This window comes from Mustela putorius, unplaced genomic scaffold (genome assembly GCF_011764305.1).
Source record: "Mustela putorius furo isolate JIRA1106 unplaced genomic scaffold, ASM1176430v1.1 tig00000083_pilon_pilon_pilon, whole genome shotgun sequence".
In the NCBI taxonomy this organism is placed as follows: Eukaryota; Metazoa; Chordata; class Mammalia; order Carnivora; family Mustelidae; genus Mustela; species Mustela putorius.
In genome coordinates this window covers 13,792,495-13,809,208 of record NW_025421273.1, presented here as the reverse complement: position 1 = coordinate 13,809,208, position 16,714 = coordinate 13,792,495, and the positions used below count along the sequence as shown (strand labels likewise).

Sequence of the window (16,714 nt, the reverse complement as noted above, 5' to 3'; positions counted from 1 at the left end):
CTGCCCTGTGCCCAGGGACACTGGTGTGGCAAGCACAGACCCCCACCCCCAGGCTCCCACAGCCCTGCCTCGGGACTCAGCGCACAGGGGGCTGATCCTGACCATCCCCAGCCCAGGCCTGGCTTGGGGATCTGCCTGGCCAGTGTCCCTCAGTTCCTACCAGCAGGCCTGGGGGGCAAGAGTGGCTCTTCTTGGAGCTCCTCTGCTTGACCCTTGGCCTCTCAGAGGTGTGGGTGTGGGGCCTGCCTGGGGCATATTCATCGTCCAGGAAGGGTCACTCCAGCTCAGAAGAGGCTCATCCTCAAGGCATGACCAGACTTCTGTTTCTCTTCTCTCTGCCAAGCTCTATGTGTCATCGGACCTGGGGAAGAAGTGGACGCTTCTGCGGGAGCGAGTGACCAAAGACCATGTGTTCTGGTAAGAGCCTCCCCACAATGGGGACCCCCCCCAACCCTGAGGGCGGGGGCTCCCCTTTCCTCCCCCACAGCCCCCAGCTTAGGGCTCCCCACCTTCTCCTGCCTCTGATCCCAGCCATGGAACTCCTCACCCCAGGGGGACCTCCAGGTGCTCTTTCCACTCTGCCGGGAACTTAGGAAATGGTGGAGAGGCGGGGCTCGCCGTCCCAGGTCACCTGTGCACCTGTGACCCAGCTGTGCAACCTGATGCGGGCTGGTCCCTCTCTGAGCTCCTGCTTCCTCCAGGGTGCAAACAGGAGCCAAGTACCTCAAACTGGCATGTGCCCAGCACACAGTAGGCCCACCACCTGTCTCCCCTCCCCACCTGCTCTCCTCCCCCTCCCCGCTCCCCTGCCTCCCCCTCCTCTCTGGCCTCCTCCTCACCACCCCTGCCTCTCCCTCCCCAGCACACCTGCCTCCCCCTCCTCACCTCTCCTGCCTCCTCCTCCCGCCTTCCCTACCTCCCCCTTCTCACCTTCCCTGCCTCCCCCTCCTCACCAGCCCTTCTCTCTCCCTCCTCACCTGCTCTCCTTCTCTCCCCCACACACCCTCTCCCTCTCCCCTCTACATGTCCCTTCCCCAACTCCCCTGCCACTCCCTCCTCCTCACCATCTCTGCCCTCTCCCCTCCTCCCCTCCCTCCCTCCTTCTTACCCCTCCCCTTTCATCCTCCCCACCTCCCCTGCCTCCCCTTTACCACCCCTACCTCCCCTCCTTCACCTCCCCTCCTTCTCTAAACCCCTTCCCTCCCTTCTTACCCCTCCTTTCTCCTCCCTACCTCCACTTCCTTCTCCTCCTCACACCCCTCTCTCCCCCTCTTCACCACCCTGCCTCGTCCACCTCACCACTCCTGCCCCCCACTCCTCACACCTACCCTCTCCCCTCACTTTCCCCCTCCCCCCTCCACACCTTCCCTCCCTCCCTCTTTCCTACCCCTTGCCCTTCTTCCTCCCCACCTCCTCTGCCTCCCCACTCCTGCCCCAGGTCCTAACTCAGCCCCTGACTAGCTGCCCCCCTCCCACACAGCCTCCCCTACCCCATGCTTCCTCCACCCCTGCCTGCCTTGGCCCCACTCCCCCGCCCGATCCAGTGCCCGGGCTCTCCTCCCACACTTGGGCTATCTCTTGGGAGCCACTCAGTGATCCATCTGAGCCATGTTCTAGCCTCTCTGCCTCAGTGGGGAGACTCTGGTGCTCAAGACTGGTCAGTGGTCAAGTCTGGTCAAGCTGCGTGAGTGAGGCCCGTGCGGGCTGAGTGCTGGAGGGCAGCGCCGTGGAGGGCGTGGAAGCCAGGAGTCCCGCTGGCTCAGGGCCCCCATTTGCCGGTTGCCGGCCATGGCCATGGTCCCTTCTTCTGCCCAAACTGCCCCTGGAGAGACGTGGCTTCCACACATGTTCTTCCGACCAAATGGCTCTTTCTAGCACATGAGCACACCTGCACACGTGCGTGCACACACACTCCTAGCCTTTCCCTTTCTCACCTCATTTGTAGGACAGACTATGCACTGGCCTTCTCACTGGGCCACAGTCCTGTCTCTTCAGCAGAGAAGCCCCGTGGAAGGAGCTCTCCTTTCCCTCCCGTGCTCCGTGTGTCTCACAAGGAGTTCGTTTCCTGGTTTATGGCCTCAAGGCCGGAGGGAAGAAGCCCGCCTCACTAACTGGAGTATTAGCAGCTGGCCTGTGGGACTTCTGTGGGGGGTGGCTGGCTTCCGCCACATGGCCACCTGTGGGAGGGCCGTGTTCCTTACTTGGCACCCCGAGTGCCTCATCCATCACTGGCCTTGTCACTGATGTCAGCTGTGGCCACCCCAGGGCCCCCAGGAGGTGGGAAAGGCCAAGGAGGGGCCATTTCCCAACAGCCAGGGCCTGAGAGGTTGGCAGAGTGGCGAAGCGCAGCTGTGCATCTGTCCCCGGCGGGACCAGGTGCTCGGGGATCGCTCAGGCCCGGGAGGCAAACCTGCCACAGTTACTGCAAGGTAAATTGGCACTAATTCATACATGTTTTTATCTTGCGCAAATCAAATTATTTCTCCCCCAAGTTTCTCAAATTGCCCTGAGTTGTTATGTGTGAGAGATTATCAGGCCGGACACTTGGCCCCTGGGGCCCGGGAACCTCTCCTGGAATGCAGTGACAGGCAGCCGCGGGCCCCCCTCTTCCAAGCAGTGAATAACACTGTTTTGACAGCGTTTCTAGGGCGCTCTTTGTCCTTGATCTGACAGCAGGAATTGCCAAAGCCTGCGTTCTGTCTGAGGTTTGGACCCCTTCATGCTTTGGGAGGCTGAACAGCAAGTGAGCTCATTAGCGTGGTCTTGGGGGCCCCTGTGGGAACAGCCTGGGGACGGGAGGCCCGCTGCATTCTGGGCCCACCAGGGGCTCCTGCTCACTGCCTTCCCTGTGGTGTCTCAGTGGGCCTGGAACAAAACCAGAACATTCTCCTCTGGGAGTGGCCACATCATGGGTGCTGACCGTCTACCAGGCACCATACCGGGGGTCTGCATGCATTATCTTCTCAGACCCTGGTCGTCTTTCCCTCATATGACAGCAGGGGAGACTGAGGCTCAGGGAGGCCAAGGCACAGTTCTGGGGTCCTGCCGTCCATAAGCAGCAGCCCAGGACCATGACTGTCTCTGTCTGGGGTGGGGGCATGCTATTGGCCACACATCTGGGTCTGTTTCTCTGCTGGGGCCTGAGCAGACCCACAAAGCCTCAGCCTTCCTCTCCCATCAGCTCAGCGCCTATCCAGGTGTGGGACAAGTGGCAGGGCCTTGGCGGTGGAGGTTGGGTGAGGAGAGACCTCACCCCACTCCCGGCCCGGTGCAGAGTCCTTGAGGGTTTATAAGATCTGGTGGTATTCAGCAGGGGTGAGAGCTAACGGCCCTTGTCCCCGGAGCACTGAGGTCTCCAGAGATCTGCCTGCCCGGGGCTCGTCTCATGCATCTGCTATTTCTAAGCAGTACACCAAGGAGCTTCCCCACAGGCCATCTTTGGGGACCCCAACAAACCGGAAGGCATGGGGGTCAACACTGTGTCCTTCCCTGCAGGGAGCTGGGCTCTAGCTGCGTGGCTGGACATCCAGCCTTGAGTGGTCTTCAGAAACCATGACCAAAGGTGTCTGGGGAGGGACCCCTACCCGCTGGGCCCCTGCCTGGTCCAGGACCTGGTGTGGGCTCCTGGAGTTCGGTTGTGGGGATGTTCCAATGGGAGAGCCAGAGAGTTGGGGGGTGGGTAGAGCCCTGCTAAGGGGAGGCAATTGCAGACTGAGGGGTGAGTGAGTGAGTCTGTGCAGGAGTGAGCGGGTGAGTGAGGGAATGAGGGAATGAGGGAGTGAATGAGTGAGAGTGAGGAAGGGAATGAATAAATGCATGCAAGTGAGTCAGCCAATAAATTAATGTGTGAATGAGGGAGGTGGTAAAGGAGGGAGCGAGGGAGTCAGGGAGGGAATGAATGAGTCAATGAATGAATGAATGAATGAATGAGTCAATGAATGAATGAATGAATGAATGAATGAGTCAATGAATGAATGAATGAATGAATGAGTCGATGAATGAATGAATGAATGAATGAGGGAACGAATGAGGGATGGAATAAATGAATTAGGGAGTGAGGGAGGGGGTCAGTGAATGAAGGAGGGAGGGAATAAGGGAAATAATGAATGGATGAGGGAGGGATGGAGGGAATTCGTGAGGGAGAGAGGGAGGGGATGAGTGAGGCAGTGAAGGAGCCGGCCGGTGTGCCTACCGCACCCTGCAAATGACCGGCAGTCACACTAAAACCCCACCAGCAGCTGAAGACAGGTCAGTGCCCCTGATCAAGGGAACAATGCCACTTTATTCAGAAAAGAGAGACAATGGTCAGGCAGGAGACCTTGCTCCTGGGAGTGCACAGGAGTTCACAAGAGCCTGAAGCAAACCTCACCTTGAAATAGACCTGGGGGCCTCGTGGCTGGTGCCACCGGATTGGAGCACCAGTGGACGGCAGCGCCCCCCCCCCCGCCAGGGTCTTCTCACTTAGAGAGTGTGCCCTTGATCTCTGAGGTGCCAGGCTCTGTGCTGGGTGGGTGCTGGGTGCCGGGGGTCCCCGAGGCTGTCGGCCCTGTCCCTGCCTTCCCCACAAGTGGAGACCCAAGGACGTGCCTTCGTCTATTCTCCTCGGCTCTTGTGGAAGGCTCCCGTGGGCAGCCACAAGCCCCCTTGCATCCTGGGCGCTGCCTGAGCCCTGGGCCCACATGGGCAAGGGAGGAGCCGGCACCATGGTGGGTGGTGGGCAGGGAGCAGTGTGGTGGAGGCAAGGGAGCCGGGTGTGAGTCGGGGCTCTGCCTGTAGAGCTGTGTGCCCCTGGGTGGGGGTCGGGGGCCGTTTGGCTCCTCTGAGCCTCAGTGTCCTAATTTGCAAGTTCAAGGTGATATTCCCAAGGCCCACCTAGTCTCCTCGGAGTATTTGGATCACCAACAAAACAGAACAAAAGCAGCCATGGTCAAGAGGCAAGGAATGTGAAGGCCTTTGGTAAAGGGGAGTCTTTTATAAAGAGTACCACAAAAAGAAGAATACCAAGCGAACCTCGAGTTCTGGCTACCTCCCCAGGAGCAGGTGGGGAGGACTGTGCTCTCACACCCACAGAGTAAGAGTGGCTCCAGCTGCGGGAGACCTGGTAGCTACCTGGGACTCAGGGACTGACATAGGAACTGGGAGAGGGGCTTGGGACTCGGTCCAGCGCTGACCCCCACATACTCTCTTCCAGGGCCGTGTCTGGGGTGGACGCCGACCCTGACTTGGTCCACATGGAAGCCCAGGACCTCGGAGGAGGTAAGCCGGAAGGGGTGTGGGCACCCAGTGTCCCCTGGTGTCCTTTTATGCCCTCGTTCCTTTCCTGAGCTGGCCCTGCAGAGCTGACCTCGCTATGTTATGATGTGGTGTAACTTTTGATGTGCTTGTTTTCCAGCTGGGGGTAAATTGAAGTCAAGGAGCTCGACTCCACTGGAAAAGTCCATTAAGAGGGTGATTTGTTTCGGCCCCTGAGCACTAAGTGTTTCCTGCTCTCTCTGCCCCCACCCTTGCTAGTGAGTGTGGAGGCCTCTGATGGCTTCCCCTTTAATGAGGCAGGTCCACCCCAACCCAGCTGGCTTAATGCCAGAATGCGCCCAGGGGCCTGATATGCTATGAGAAAGATCTTCTGTGCTCCTGACAGAGGAGCACCGGCCCTAGAACTATGGAATATTCTAGAACCATGGTGTCTTCCAGGATATCAGAGCCCACTATTCAGCAAGGGCTTACTGAGTCCCCTGTGGACCAGGGCTAGTGCTGACCCTGCCGGGGACACAGGTGAACAAGGCACAGCCCTGCCCTTTGCCTGGTTGGGGAGGGTTGGATGCCATCTACACTGCAGAAGCCACGGGAGCAAGGAGGGGAGGAGTGCAGAGCGGGTGCCATGCCAGTGATCTCACTGCTCTGACTGCAGAACCCCGCAGCTGGGGACGTTAAGCCTCCCCCTGCTGGACTTCTCTCCGAGTGAACCTCTGTACGTTCACATTTAACAAATAAATGGTGGGAGTTGACAAGTGCCAAGCGGCAGAGCTCTCTGGCTAGGACATACTAGGTGGGAGGCAGACTGAGGGCCAGGCCGTGGAGAGACCGGCTGAGCACAGAGCAGTGGCGTCAGCTCTCAGCCTGCCACGGGCCAGCTGCCCGACCCTGGGATGTCACCTCTCCTCCCTGCTCGCCGGTGTCCTCATCTGGGAAAAGGGTCAGTGCACACGTGGCGCTCAGTGTGGGGACGTCACGGGGGAGGGTTCAGTGCTACTGGAGTGAAGCTGCAGCTGGGGCCCCTTAACCTTCTCAGCTCTTTCTAGGATCTACTGTCCTGCTGGGAGGGGAGGCGGGTGTTACAGTCGCTTCTGCTTCCCCACAACAAGGCTCAGAGGGGTTCCGGGCTGGCTGCACTCACAGGGTTGTAGGCCAGTAGAGACCACAGCTCCCACTGTGTTCCACCCACAAATCTGAGATCATCCCAGGGTGATATGGGGACTGACCCCCCCCAACCCAGGACTCAAGGCAGCAATGACGGGTGTGGTTGTCTCTCGGGATATCCCCACATCCAGCGAGGAGAGGGGACAAGCCGGCATCCTGGATGAGGGGAGCCATTTTCACCCAGTGGTGATGTCTCACTACCTGCCCTCTTCAGGGGGAGGAGGCCTTAGCCCCAGACTCCCCAGAACCGACGTGCCACTGGAGTGGTGTCCCCTCGACCAAAGACCACATGTGCCCCTGCTTCCTGACTTGTGGTACCCCCACCCCAGCCTGGGAGCCCCGTTAGAGTCCAGTCCAGCACACTCAGGGACATGGTGCCCGGACCTTCTGGTCCTTCCTCCAGTTGTCACTCACCTACCCCAGCCAGCCTGAGCCATTCAGTCACTCCCCATGCTCCCTGGCTCTCACCCCTACTTGGGAGCGCTCACCCCAGCCCTCCTTCTTGGGTTTCTTGTTGTTCTTGGACCACCTCCCCTGCCTCTCACCTTCTCAGTGCCTGGGCTGCCGTCACAGCTCTGCACACCGCCCTGCGCCTGGAGCCCTATGGGGACAGGGTGAGGTTTGACTGATTCACCTCCATGTCCCCGGCAGAGCTGCCATGTGACGCAGCACATGACCAAATGCCTGCTGCCCTGAGCAGTCGCAGGGTCCCTGTGAGCGAGCGAATGAAGGAGTGAGCGAGGGAATGAACGAGTGGGTGAATGAGTGAGAAAATGAATGGGGTGAATGAATGAATGAGTCAGTGAGTGAGGGGATGAATGAGCGAATTAATGAATAAGTGAGTAAATGAACACATGAGTGAGCGAGGGAGGGAGTGAGTGAAAGACTGAGTGAATGAGTGAGTGAGTTAATTAGTAAGTGAATGAGCGGGTGAATGAGTGAATTAATGAATAAGTGAGGGAATGAACAAATGAATGAGTGAGTGGGTGAATGAATAAGTGAATGAGTGGTGTATGAGTAAGAAAGTGAATGGAGTGAATCAATGAGTGAGTCAATTGGTGAGTGGATGAATGAGTGAATGAGTGAATGAATGAGTGAATGAATGAATGAGTGAGTGAGGAATGACTGAGTGAGTGGGTGAGCCAGTGAACAGGTGCGTGAGCAGATGGTTGACCTTGAATCGGGCCTGGGCAAGTCTGCCCACCGCGTGCCCAGCAGGCGAGCCCAGGACAGGAGAGTCCATGCTGAGTGCAGGGAGTGGCCAGGCTGTTTGTCAGCGAGGTGGCCAGGGTTCAGGTGTGAGTGGGCGGTGGCACGGCCGTGCTGACCGTAGGCCCCCTGCATGCCGCTCTCCCTAGATCTTCACCAAGTTGTTTTACCGCAGAGCCCCCGAGACGGAGATTATCCTGCCCCTGAACAAGGGCGCGGGTCTTCTCGCCCTGAGGCGGCCCCTGGGCACTGTCCACACTGTCCAGTCATCCAGGGCCGTGGGCAGGACGTGCTCCGAAGGTGCTGATGACCTGGAGTGCCTTCGTGGGCTCCTTTGCTGCCAGGGTTAAACCCTGCTGCGGCCCTGCAAGCTGGGAGGGGTCACTTCCTGTGGCATGTAGGCTCACCCCCCACCTGGCAATTTCGCTGGATCTCCCAAACCCTGGAAAAATAGGGCTTGAAGTAAAAACAGTGGCTGCCTGCGAACTGTGCATTCCATTTTGCCTGGCTATAAATACTTATAAAAGAATGGAAGTGTATTCCCTAAAGTTAGTGTCCCACCCACAGTATGCCTGGGTCCGTCAGAGGTCCCTCTCCCAGCAAGACAGAGCTTGCGTATGAGACGAGATGAGATGTGAAATCTGATGTGAGAGTGCGCTGAAGGGGGACAGGATCCTCTGCTCACATCCCGGCTCTCACTGGCATGACTTTGACCCAGGGTCGGCAGCCCTTCCCCATCAAGGGCCAGCTGCTGGATGCTTCCAGCCTGGAGGCCTCTGCCATTGCTGCAGGAGATCGACTGTCTCTGACCCCCAGAGGAGCAGGCACACAGCTGTGTGCCCGTGAACCTCTGTTTACAAGCAGCTGGAGGCTGGCCAGGCGACCCTGCTGTAGGCACGTTACCTGACCTCTCTTGCCTTAGTTTCACCATCCAGAGGATGGGACCACGGTAGGGTCGTCCCAAGGATTAAAAGCACCTCCGCTGAGTGCTCCTGGCACGTCACCGCCATTGCTTGGCGGCAGGTGCCATCCCAGGGCTGGTCCTTTGAGCCTCAGCCCCACAGCAGGATCCGGCCAAGGCCAGAGCGGGCCTGCGTTTCTCGGCGTCTGAGGCTGCCGGGCTGCTCCTGCAGCCAGAGCCGGAGTGCGTGAGAGTCACACATTGTGCTGGCTCTCATCACCTGCAGGGTTTCGCTATGTCACCTGCCAGATCTACAACTGCTCCGAGAAGACTCTGACGGCTCCATTCCCGGGCCCCATTGACCAAGGCTCTCTGACCGTGCAGGACAATTACATCTTCTTCAAGGTCAGGTTGCTTCTGGGCCCCTCGGGATGGGCAGTGGGCAGTCGGGAGGGCAAGCCACACAGGGGAAGCGGAACTCGCTGTTTGACTTTAAAGCGCTGATTTGTTGGTGTTTTCCCCCGCCCGGGGCATGGTGGCCGCAGGTCACCTGCAAGGCTGGCAAACCCACTACCTCGAGTCAGGGAGGGACCTCCCCTAGCTCGGAGTCCCTGAGCCCGAGCCGTTTGCTCTGTTTGGTTTCACTGACTTTGGAACTGATAGGGGTTGTCTCTGGTCATTGCCCTCGGTGGCCAGGTAGCAGCTGGGCAGAGCCCAGCACCCAGGACTCTACTGCCTGTGCACACAGGTCCTCAGGTCCCAGTTGGGACCACTCGTAAAAGACACAGGGTCTGACCATTCGGAAACCCCAGTGAATAGCTGCTCATACCACTTCTTGATGACTTCCATGGATGGCGAGCTCACTCACTCCTTCCCAAAAGCCTAGTGCTCTCCTGGAGAGCTCGGATCTTTAGAAAGTTCATTCTGACACTGAGAGAACATTTCCTTTGCTTCTGTCGGGGGCCCCTGTCCTGCCCTCTGGGACCCCATGAGACAAGTCCAAAAGCTCCTATGGAGAAGGCTCCACACCACTCCTAGCCCCTCCTTGGCCCTCAGGGCTGTTCTATTAGCCCAGCTGCCCTGTCCACCTGCAGAATACACCAGGATCTCCTGGGAAACTGACAGGGGCTTCCCAGCCCATTAGAGCAGGCCAGCCAAGAAGATCTTGTCCCTGTTCTTCTTTGACCTCTCTGATGTCCCATGATTTCCAGTCTCTTCTGTGTGATTACCTCCTCTGGTCCCTGTCCCTCAAATGCCCATGTCTCTTTCTCCACCTGTGCTGCCAAGGCTTACTCACATGCTGCCTCCTCCAGGGAGCCTTCCCTGACTTCCACCTCTATCTCCTTCAGGTCCACTGGCACAGCTAGTCCTTTGCCTTCCTTGGTCACAGCCAGGCCACAGGTGTCATCCTCTATTGTCTACATTAGTCTCTACATGCAGGGTGTGAGCTCTATGTACATATTTAGAGGGAGGATGTGTGCCGGGGACCTGGGGGGCAGCTTGGTCAGAGGTGACTGACTGTAGTAGGGTGGAGTATGGGGAGAGATGGGGCACCTATAAGGATGCAGGGTGCTCTGTGATTGGGCATCTGGTAAGTCTGATCTGGAAGGACCCAGGCTTGCCAAGGTCACAGACAGGGTGGGATAAGACATGGCCCCGCTCACTGCTGCTGAGACGGATGCCTGGTCATTGCTGGGGTTTGCCCTGTGTGTGCTCAGACGGGGCTGCCATTTGTGCTTGGCTTTGTCTCCATCCTCATGGCCACGGTGGCCTGGTCTGACCTTGGACACGCCCTACCCTGTGAATGCGGGCTGCCCCCAGCCTTGACTCATGCCATCAGGGGCTACGGGTATCCATCAGACCCCTGTCCTGAGTTGGTTCCCAGCTTTCTCAACAACTGCCCAGAAAAGTTGTTCCTGCAGCCTGGCTTAGAGGTTGCCCAGGGGCTGCCTTGCTGCAGACTCTTACCTTGGGCGGGTTCCCTAGAGCCCATGGTCAGCCCTGGGACCAGTCCTGCCTCTGCCTGCCCTCCTTCCCTCCCCTCCCTCCTGGTCCTTGGAGGACCCCGGCGCAGAGCCCACTAGCTTCTCCCACCACTCCGCCCACCAACGAAGTGTGTGATGAACATAAAAGTTCACTTCCCGGGCCCCCAGCCAAGGCACTGAGCAGCTCGTGATGCTGGTTCATTTGCTAAAGCCATGCTGTGGGCCGGGGATGGGACCTTAGCCTCCAGAAAGAAGGGTCTGGGCCTCGGGGGACAAGGGTGACACAAGTGAGGGTCTAACTCTACAGGTGCCCCCGGCTGGCTTTGGGAAGAGGCATCATTCTGCCTCTGAGCCTTACTGTGCTGACCTATCAAATGGGCCTGACTGGTCCTGGCTGCCCAGAGGCTCAGATGGAAGCCAGCTGTGTTCCCGACCCGGGAGAGGCCCTGTGGGGTCTGGTAGAGGACCTGCCGCTCAGGGAAGCAGTGCCACGGGTCAGCCTTTTAGACCTGCTCCTACTGGTCAGTGGCCCAGTAGGAGGTTGGCGGTTCTCGAGAGGCGAGTGCCATGCAGGCTGGCTCCCCCATGAAGGGGTTGCTGCATTCAGCGCGACCCGTTTCCCCAGGCACAGGTCACATTTGCATCTCAGGGATGGCGGTGTTTCTGCTCGTGCCCCCTCTAGCCTCAGGCTTGAACCGCAAGCCCCCTCGGCCTGTGGCCTGCCCATAGCAAGGCTGGCTCTTTGGGAAAGGTTTGCTGGCCTCCTTCTTCCTGTGCCACCGGCTGCCTGCACCCCCAGCTCCTGGCAGGAATGGACCCGGCTGGCCCTGGCTGGCTGAGCATCCCTGCAGGACTCCCCAGAGAACGTGATCTTGTCGAGGCTGAGTCTGGGAGGGCTGCTGACCCTTCTGCACCATCCGAGGACCTCATCTGCTGGCAGACGGGGCTCTGAGAAGGGGCACTGACTTCCTCATCCACCCTCTCCAGCATCCTCCCTAACCTGCTAAACAGGTCTTTCTCTGGGCTTCGTGACTCTTCCTTCTGAGGATGGAGCATGCCCTCTCCTCCAGGAAGTCTGCCTGGCCTCTCCCACCCCAGGGTACTCTCTCTGAGCTCCAGGACCCCTGTGCTTCCCCCATCCTGACACCGCCTGCTCGGGGGACCCGAAGGCCAGACCACCACAGACCTCACAGCCCCTGCCCTTGGAATGGAAATGCCTATAGAAACCTGGTCAGCCCTGTAATCACGATGCTTTGCACACCGTGGGCCTGTGGTAGTTCATTGATTTGTAGTAACAACAGTTCCTACCGGGGCCTCGTGCCCCAGTGCTAATCTCCACAACTGCCCCACTGCTTTGCCTCTGTTCTTGTCCTCCCCACTTACGGGGGGATACTCTCCCAAGGCCACATGGCTCTGGTGGTGGCACTGGAACCTGAGCCCAGGCCGTGATGCGTGATGGCCCAAGCTCTTAAGCCTGGCACTGCGTTGCTGTGCACATATGTGTGTACACACACACACACGTATGCACACACACGTATGCACACACACGTACATGTGTGTGCGCAGCATGACTCGGGCTCATACACTTGTGCATAGAGTTCACCTCCATGTGCCTGCACACAGCAGACACACATGTGCGAGGTTATGTGTTCACACTCACACCGTGTGGTCCCCACACCCACACACATGCACATACATGGGGAGATGCAGACGTCACCCATCGTCTTCCTGCTGGGCGGCCGCCCTCTCCCAGCCCATTTGCTGCCCTCACCCCTCTCCTCCCACTCTCTTCTCCTCGCCCTGTTCAAGAGAGAGCCACCGTGATCACCGTCGGTGATCACGCACAGGAGACAAGCAACTCATCTCTGTGCTCGATATTCTCTTTACAACAGAAGTGATCACAGTTTGTGGGGCTGGTTGTTGGAGTCCAGAGGAATGGCACTCAGGACAGAGCTGCCACGTGGACCATCTCAGCACGGGTCACCCCTCATTTTGATTCTCATGCTTTGTGGTTTGATGGTTGTTTTTGGTGGCTTGAGCTTAACTTTGGCTCGTCTCTTTCTCCACCCCATACTCTCCCCAGGATAATTCCTGGGGAGGAGAACTTCCCCACCTTATTCTATAACCTGGGTATAGGGAAATGGGTGCCAAGAGAGCATGGGGATGGAGGTTGGTTCTAACAGAGAAATGTAGCAGGGGAGGGGTGTTTGGTGTGGGGCTTTGAAGGGTGAGTAGGAGTTTGTCCATTTTGGGCAGAGCAGGTCTAAGCAAAGTAAAAGGACGTTCTCACCAGCTGAAATTCATTCATGAAGACCTGGCTTGAATGGAACCTAGCTTCTTAAAAAGGTGTTTTTCTTTGCTGTTAGGCAACTTCAACCAATCGGACCAAATACTACATCTCTTATCGTCGCAGTGAATTTGTCCTGATGAAGCTGCCAAAGTACGCACTGCCAAAGGTACGAGTTGTTTCCCCGTACCACCTGACCCTGGGGCCTGAACCTGCACTGACTCATGCCTGGCTCCATCTGGTCATCAGGACTTTACCGCACTCTCCCCTCAGCCCAGTCAGCCTCTACTCCAGACCCCGGCACATGTGATGTTTCAATAGTCTCTTATGAGGGCCTCTTCAGGCTGGTCCAGCCCTTAGTTTCCATCTTGCACCCCGTTCCCCTCCTTTCTGATGCTCAGGGTGCTGGTGAGCCCCTGTATCCATCTCCTGCTTTCATCTGGAGTTTGCATGTGTGAGGCATTTCTTGTTTTGTTCACCTCTGCATTCCAGTTGCCCCAATCTGGCAACAGTGCCTAGTAGGTGCTCAGTTAATGTTATTTCTTTCCCCTTTGCTGGGCAGGCAGAGAAGGGGGTCGGGGGTTGCCCAGGCCATGCCCCAGGCCTACCTTGGGACCAAACTCTACAGTGCCCTCCCTGCTGATGATGTTCCCAGGTCCCAAAAGAGGTGATGGACATTCAGGGAGGCTGAGTAACCTGTCTGGGGTCACACAGCTAGTTAAGAACCAAAGTTGGTCTGAGACCAGCCTCATACCACATCTTCCACCAGAGGACCTTGGATGGCCCACTTCCCAGACCTCCATCCTATGTGCTTATGATTGAGAAGCACAGATGGGAGCAGCCCTTCCTCCTCCACATATTTATTGAGCATCAAATATAAGCTGGGAAGCATGCTAGGGTCTGAGGCTAATAGCTGTCAATCATATATCCCGGTTCCTGCCCTTGGGGGGTTTCTAGCAAGGAAGCAGGCAGAAAACCAAGTAGACAGAAAAACATATGACATGATCTCAGGTTGTACTTTGCCTGGTGAGGGATAGAGGGGCAGAGGCGAAGGCTAATGGGATGGGGGGACGTCCCCCAGGGGGCAATTCCTCTGAAGTCGGAAGGTTATAGGAAAGCTGTGCAGGTGGAGGTCTGGGCTTGTGCAAAGGGCCTGGGGCAGGAAGGAGCCTGGCTGCAAAGCAGCGGGTGGGGGTGGAGAGAAGAAATCTTTGCTCTGGGTCCTGCTGGGCCAGGGGCCATGTGCTATTAGAAAAGCCCACCACACCCGCCTCTGTGCTGGGCTGCACCAGGCATGGGCACACCTCTCCTGAGCCAGGAACAAGGAGAGTACTTGTGGGTTTTCTTTAAAATTTTAAGAAAACTTTGTAAAAATTCTTAAGAAAAGGAAAGGGATGGTTGCTGGGGGGAAGGAGGCTGGGAGGGGGGAGTGGAGTTATGGACATGGGGGAGGGTATGTGCTATGGTGAGTGCTGTGAAGTGTGTAAACCTGGTGATTCACAGACATGTACCTCTGGGGATAAAAATACATTATATGTTTATAAAAAAAAGAAAATTTAATTTAAAAATAATAATAACTAAATAAATAAAAAGAAAAGGAAATGGGATAGAATGGGAAGGGAAGGAAAGAAAGAAAGGAAGGAAGGAAGAGGGAGGGAGAGAAAGAAAGGAAGGGAAGGAAAGATGGAAGGGAAGAAGGAAAGGGAAAGAAAGAAGGAAAGAAAGGAAAGGAAGAAAAGGAAGGAAGGAAGGAAAGAAAGAGGAAAAGAAAGGGAAAAAAGGAAAGAAAGAAAGAAAGTTGCAGAGATTAACTCCAGGCTGTGCTGAGCCAGGAAATAGAAAGCTAATGGTTCCAAGGAGGGTAAATGCATGGGTGTTCCTGGGGTTGAAGGACCCTTTCAGCTTGTGGGGCTTTTCTCCCCCACCCTGCTACCATCCTGGGGTTGGGTTGCCACAGCATCAGAAGCACCTGTGTCCTGGGCCCTATGTCCTGGAGTTGGGGATGGGGTCCCTGGCACTGGGGCAGCTGGACCAGCAGCCAGGCCATTTCTGAAGGAATTCTGAGGAGCCGACGGCCACAAGTTGTAACCTCTGTGCCCTCGAGTGCTGGCCTCAGAGTCCTTGCCTGCAGAGGGGCTGAGGTGGGAGTGTGTGTTTCTCCAAGTCACCCGTGGGGTTTGCAGAAAGCACCCTGTGTGTGTCCCACTGCAGCCCCTCAGTGGTCGTGCCACCTGCCAGCTTCCTTTGTCTCCAGGTCTGGGGACAACAGGGGTCATCAAAAGGAATCTTGAGGCTCTGATGGAAGACACAGGCTTTGCATCATCAGTGGGTGACAGGAGTGAGACTCCTACAAGTCCCCATGTCATCAGTTTTCAAGGGAAGACCAGGCACGCATTTGGATCGTGGTGATCACATGGACCCTAAGTGCGCTCGCCTGGGGCCAAGCCCGGGATCCATGACAGGCAGCAGGGGATGATGGCTGAGCCGGGCTGCTCTCGGGAGCTCTCCCCACCCCTGGAGACCACGTTTCATCTTGCTGAGGACTTTGCCCAGCCACATAGCCCGTCTGCTTCCTCTCCCCCAAATTCAGGGGAGCAGTCAGACCATAGGGTTTCCCACCAACAACCTGTAGAATTGGATAGTTGAATTTCCTAATCAGATTTTGTTGTTCTTTGGTGAACTTAAATATTTGTGTAGCTTGGCACCTTCTAAAAGGGTCCCCACCTTCCTACTGGCCAAGTTAGAACAGACCAGTGTCAACAGACCTTTGCCAGATTCCATGTTGGGTCGGTTCTTCCAACATTCCTTCTACTTTAAAAGGCACCTTTGGTACCATTCTACTGTTGTAACTTACCTGTCTGCAGAAACTGGAAAAGGTGGACAGGTTTTATTATATTTGCCAGCATCCTTTGCTTGAATTACATACCTGTAATGACTTTTTTTTTTAATGTCACCTTCCTTAACAGAGAAAAAAAAAGTAGGTGAAGGCTATAATCAGACAAGGGGGAAAACTCCAGAGAATCCTTGATTATTTGAAACCATTCATAAGCATAGGTTACATGAAAGTTTACTTTAAAGTAAGATATTCCTTTATTTGTAATAAACTTTCTACAATAAAATGAAACCCATAAAACATAAGAAGGAAGGAGGAAGGGGTGCATGGGTGGCTCAGTTGGTTGAACATCTGACTCTTGGCATTGGCTTGGGTCAGGGTCTCACAGGTCATAGGATTGAGCCCTGTGTCGGGCTCCCCACTCAGCAGGGGGTATGCCTGGGAGACTCTTTTTCCCTCTGCCCCTCTCCATGTACATGCTCTCTCTCTCTCTTTCTCTCTCTCCCCCAAATAAATTAATCTTAATGAAAAAAAAAGTAACAAAGAAGGACAGGATGGCATGGATGGTGGTAGAATGCCAGCCTCTCAACTTCTCACTTAGGCAACAGTGGATGCTGCAGCATCTGTCCAAATCACCTGTTTTAGAACTCTGGAGTCTATTCAAGGGCTTGCAGTATCCAGGGGAATGTTTGGACAGTAAGTCAAAGTTAATTTCCACAATTTCAGCTCTTCCCATGATAGCAGGAGCCCATGCCCCAACCTCAGCCTTGTGGCAGGCAGCTGTGCTCAAGGGCCCAGAGCAGCATGCACACCACTTACAGGAGCCAGGGTGGCTGTGGGGACCTTGTTCTCTGAATACCGGGGGTCTGCATTGGGGGTTGATGGCTTATTATGGTCATGGAAGTGCAGATATTGTGGTAAAAACAGCCATTGTTGCCACCTGCACCAGCCAAAGCAGCTTCCAAGGGATTTAAAGGACCAGACCCTGTTTCCACCCCCCACCCCCTTGGACATTTAGGGACCATGACATTCAAAAGCAACAAGTCGTATGTTGGAATTTAGCAAAGTCACCATGCATGCCC

The 16,714-nt window shown here is 56.2% G+C and overlaps 1 protein-coding gene across 3 annotated transcripts in view; it reads left to right on the top strand.

Moving 5' to 3' along the window:
* The window catches only part of SORCS2 (sortilin related VPS10 domain containing receptor 2), a 419,778-nt gene that overhangs the window by 354,966 nt on the left and 48,098 nt on the right, over positions 1-16,714 (top strand). For all 3 annotated transcript variants that reach the window (XM_045075320.1, XM_045075323.1, XM_013045841.2), the window contains exons 5-8: positions 344-417; positions 5,192-5,256; positions 8,814-8,932; positions 12,879-12,968. In XM_045075320.1, coding sequence (XP_044931255.1) covers positions 344-417; positions 5,192-5,256; positions 8,814-8,932; positions 12,879-12,968 — 348 coding nt within the window. The remainder of the gene's footprint in view (positions 1-343; positions 418-5,191; positions 5,257-8,813; positions 8,933-12,878; positions 12,969-16,714) is intronic.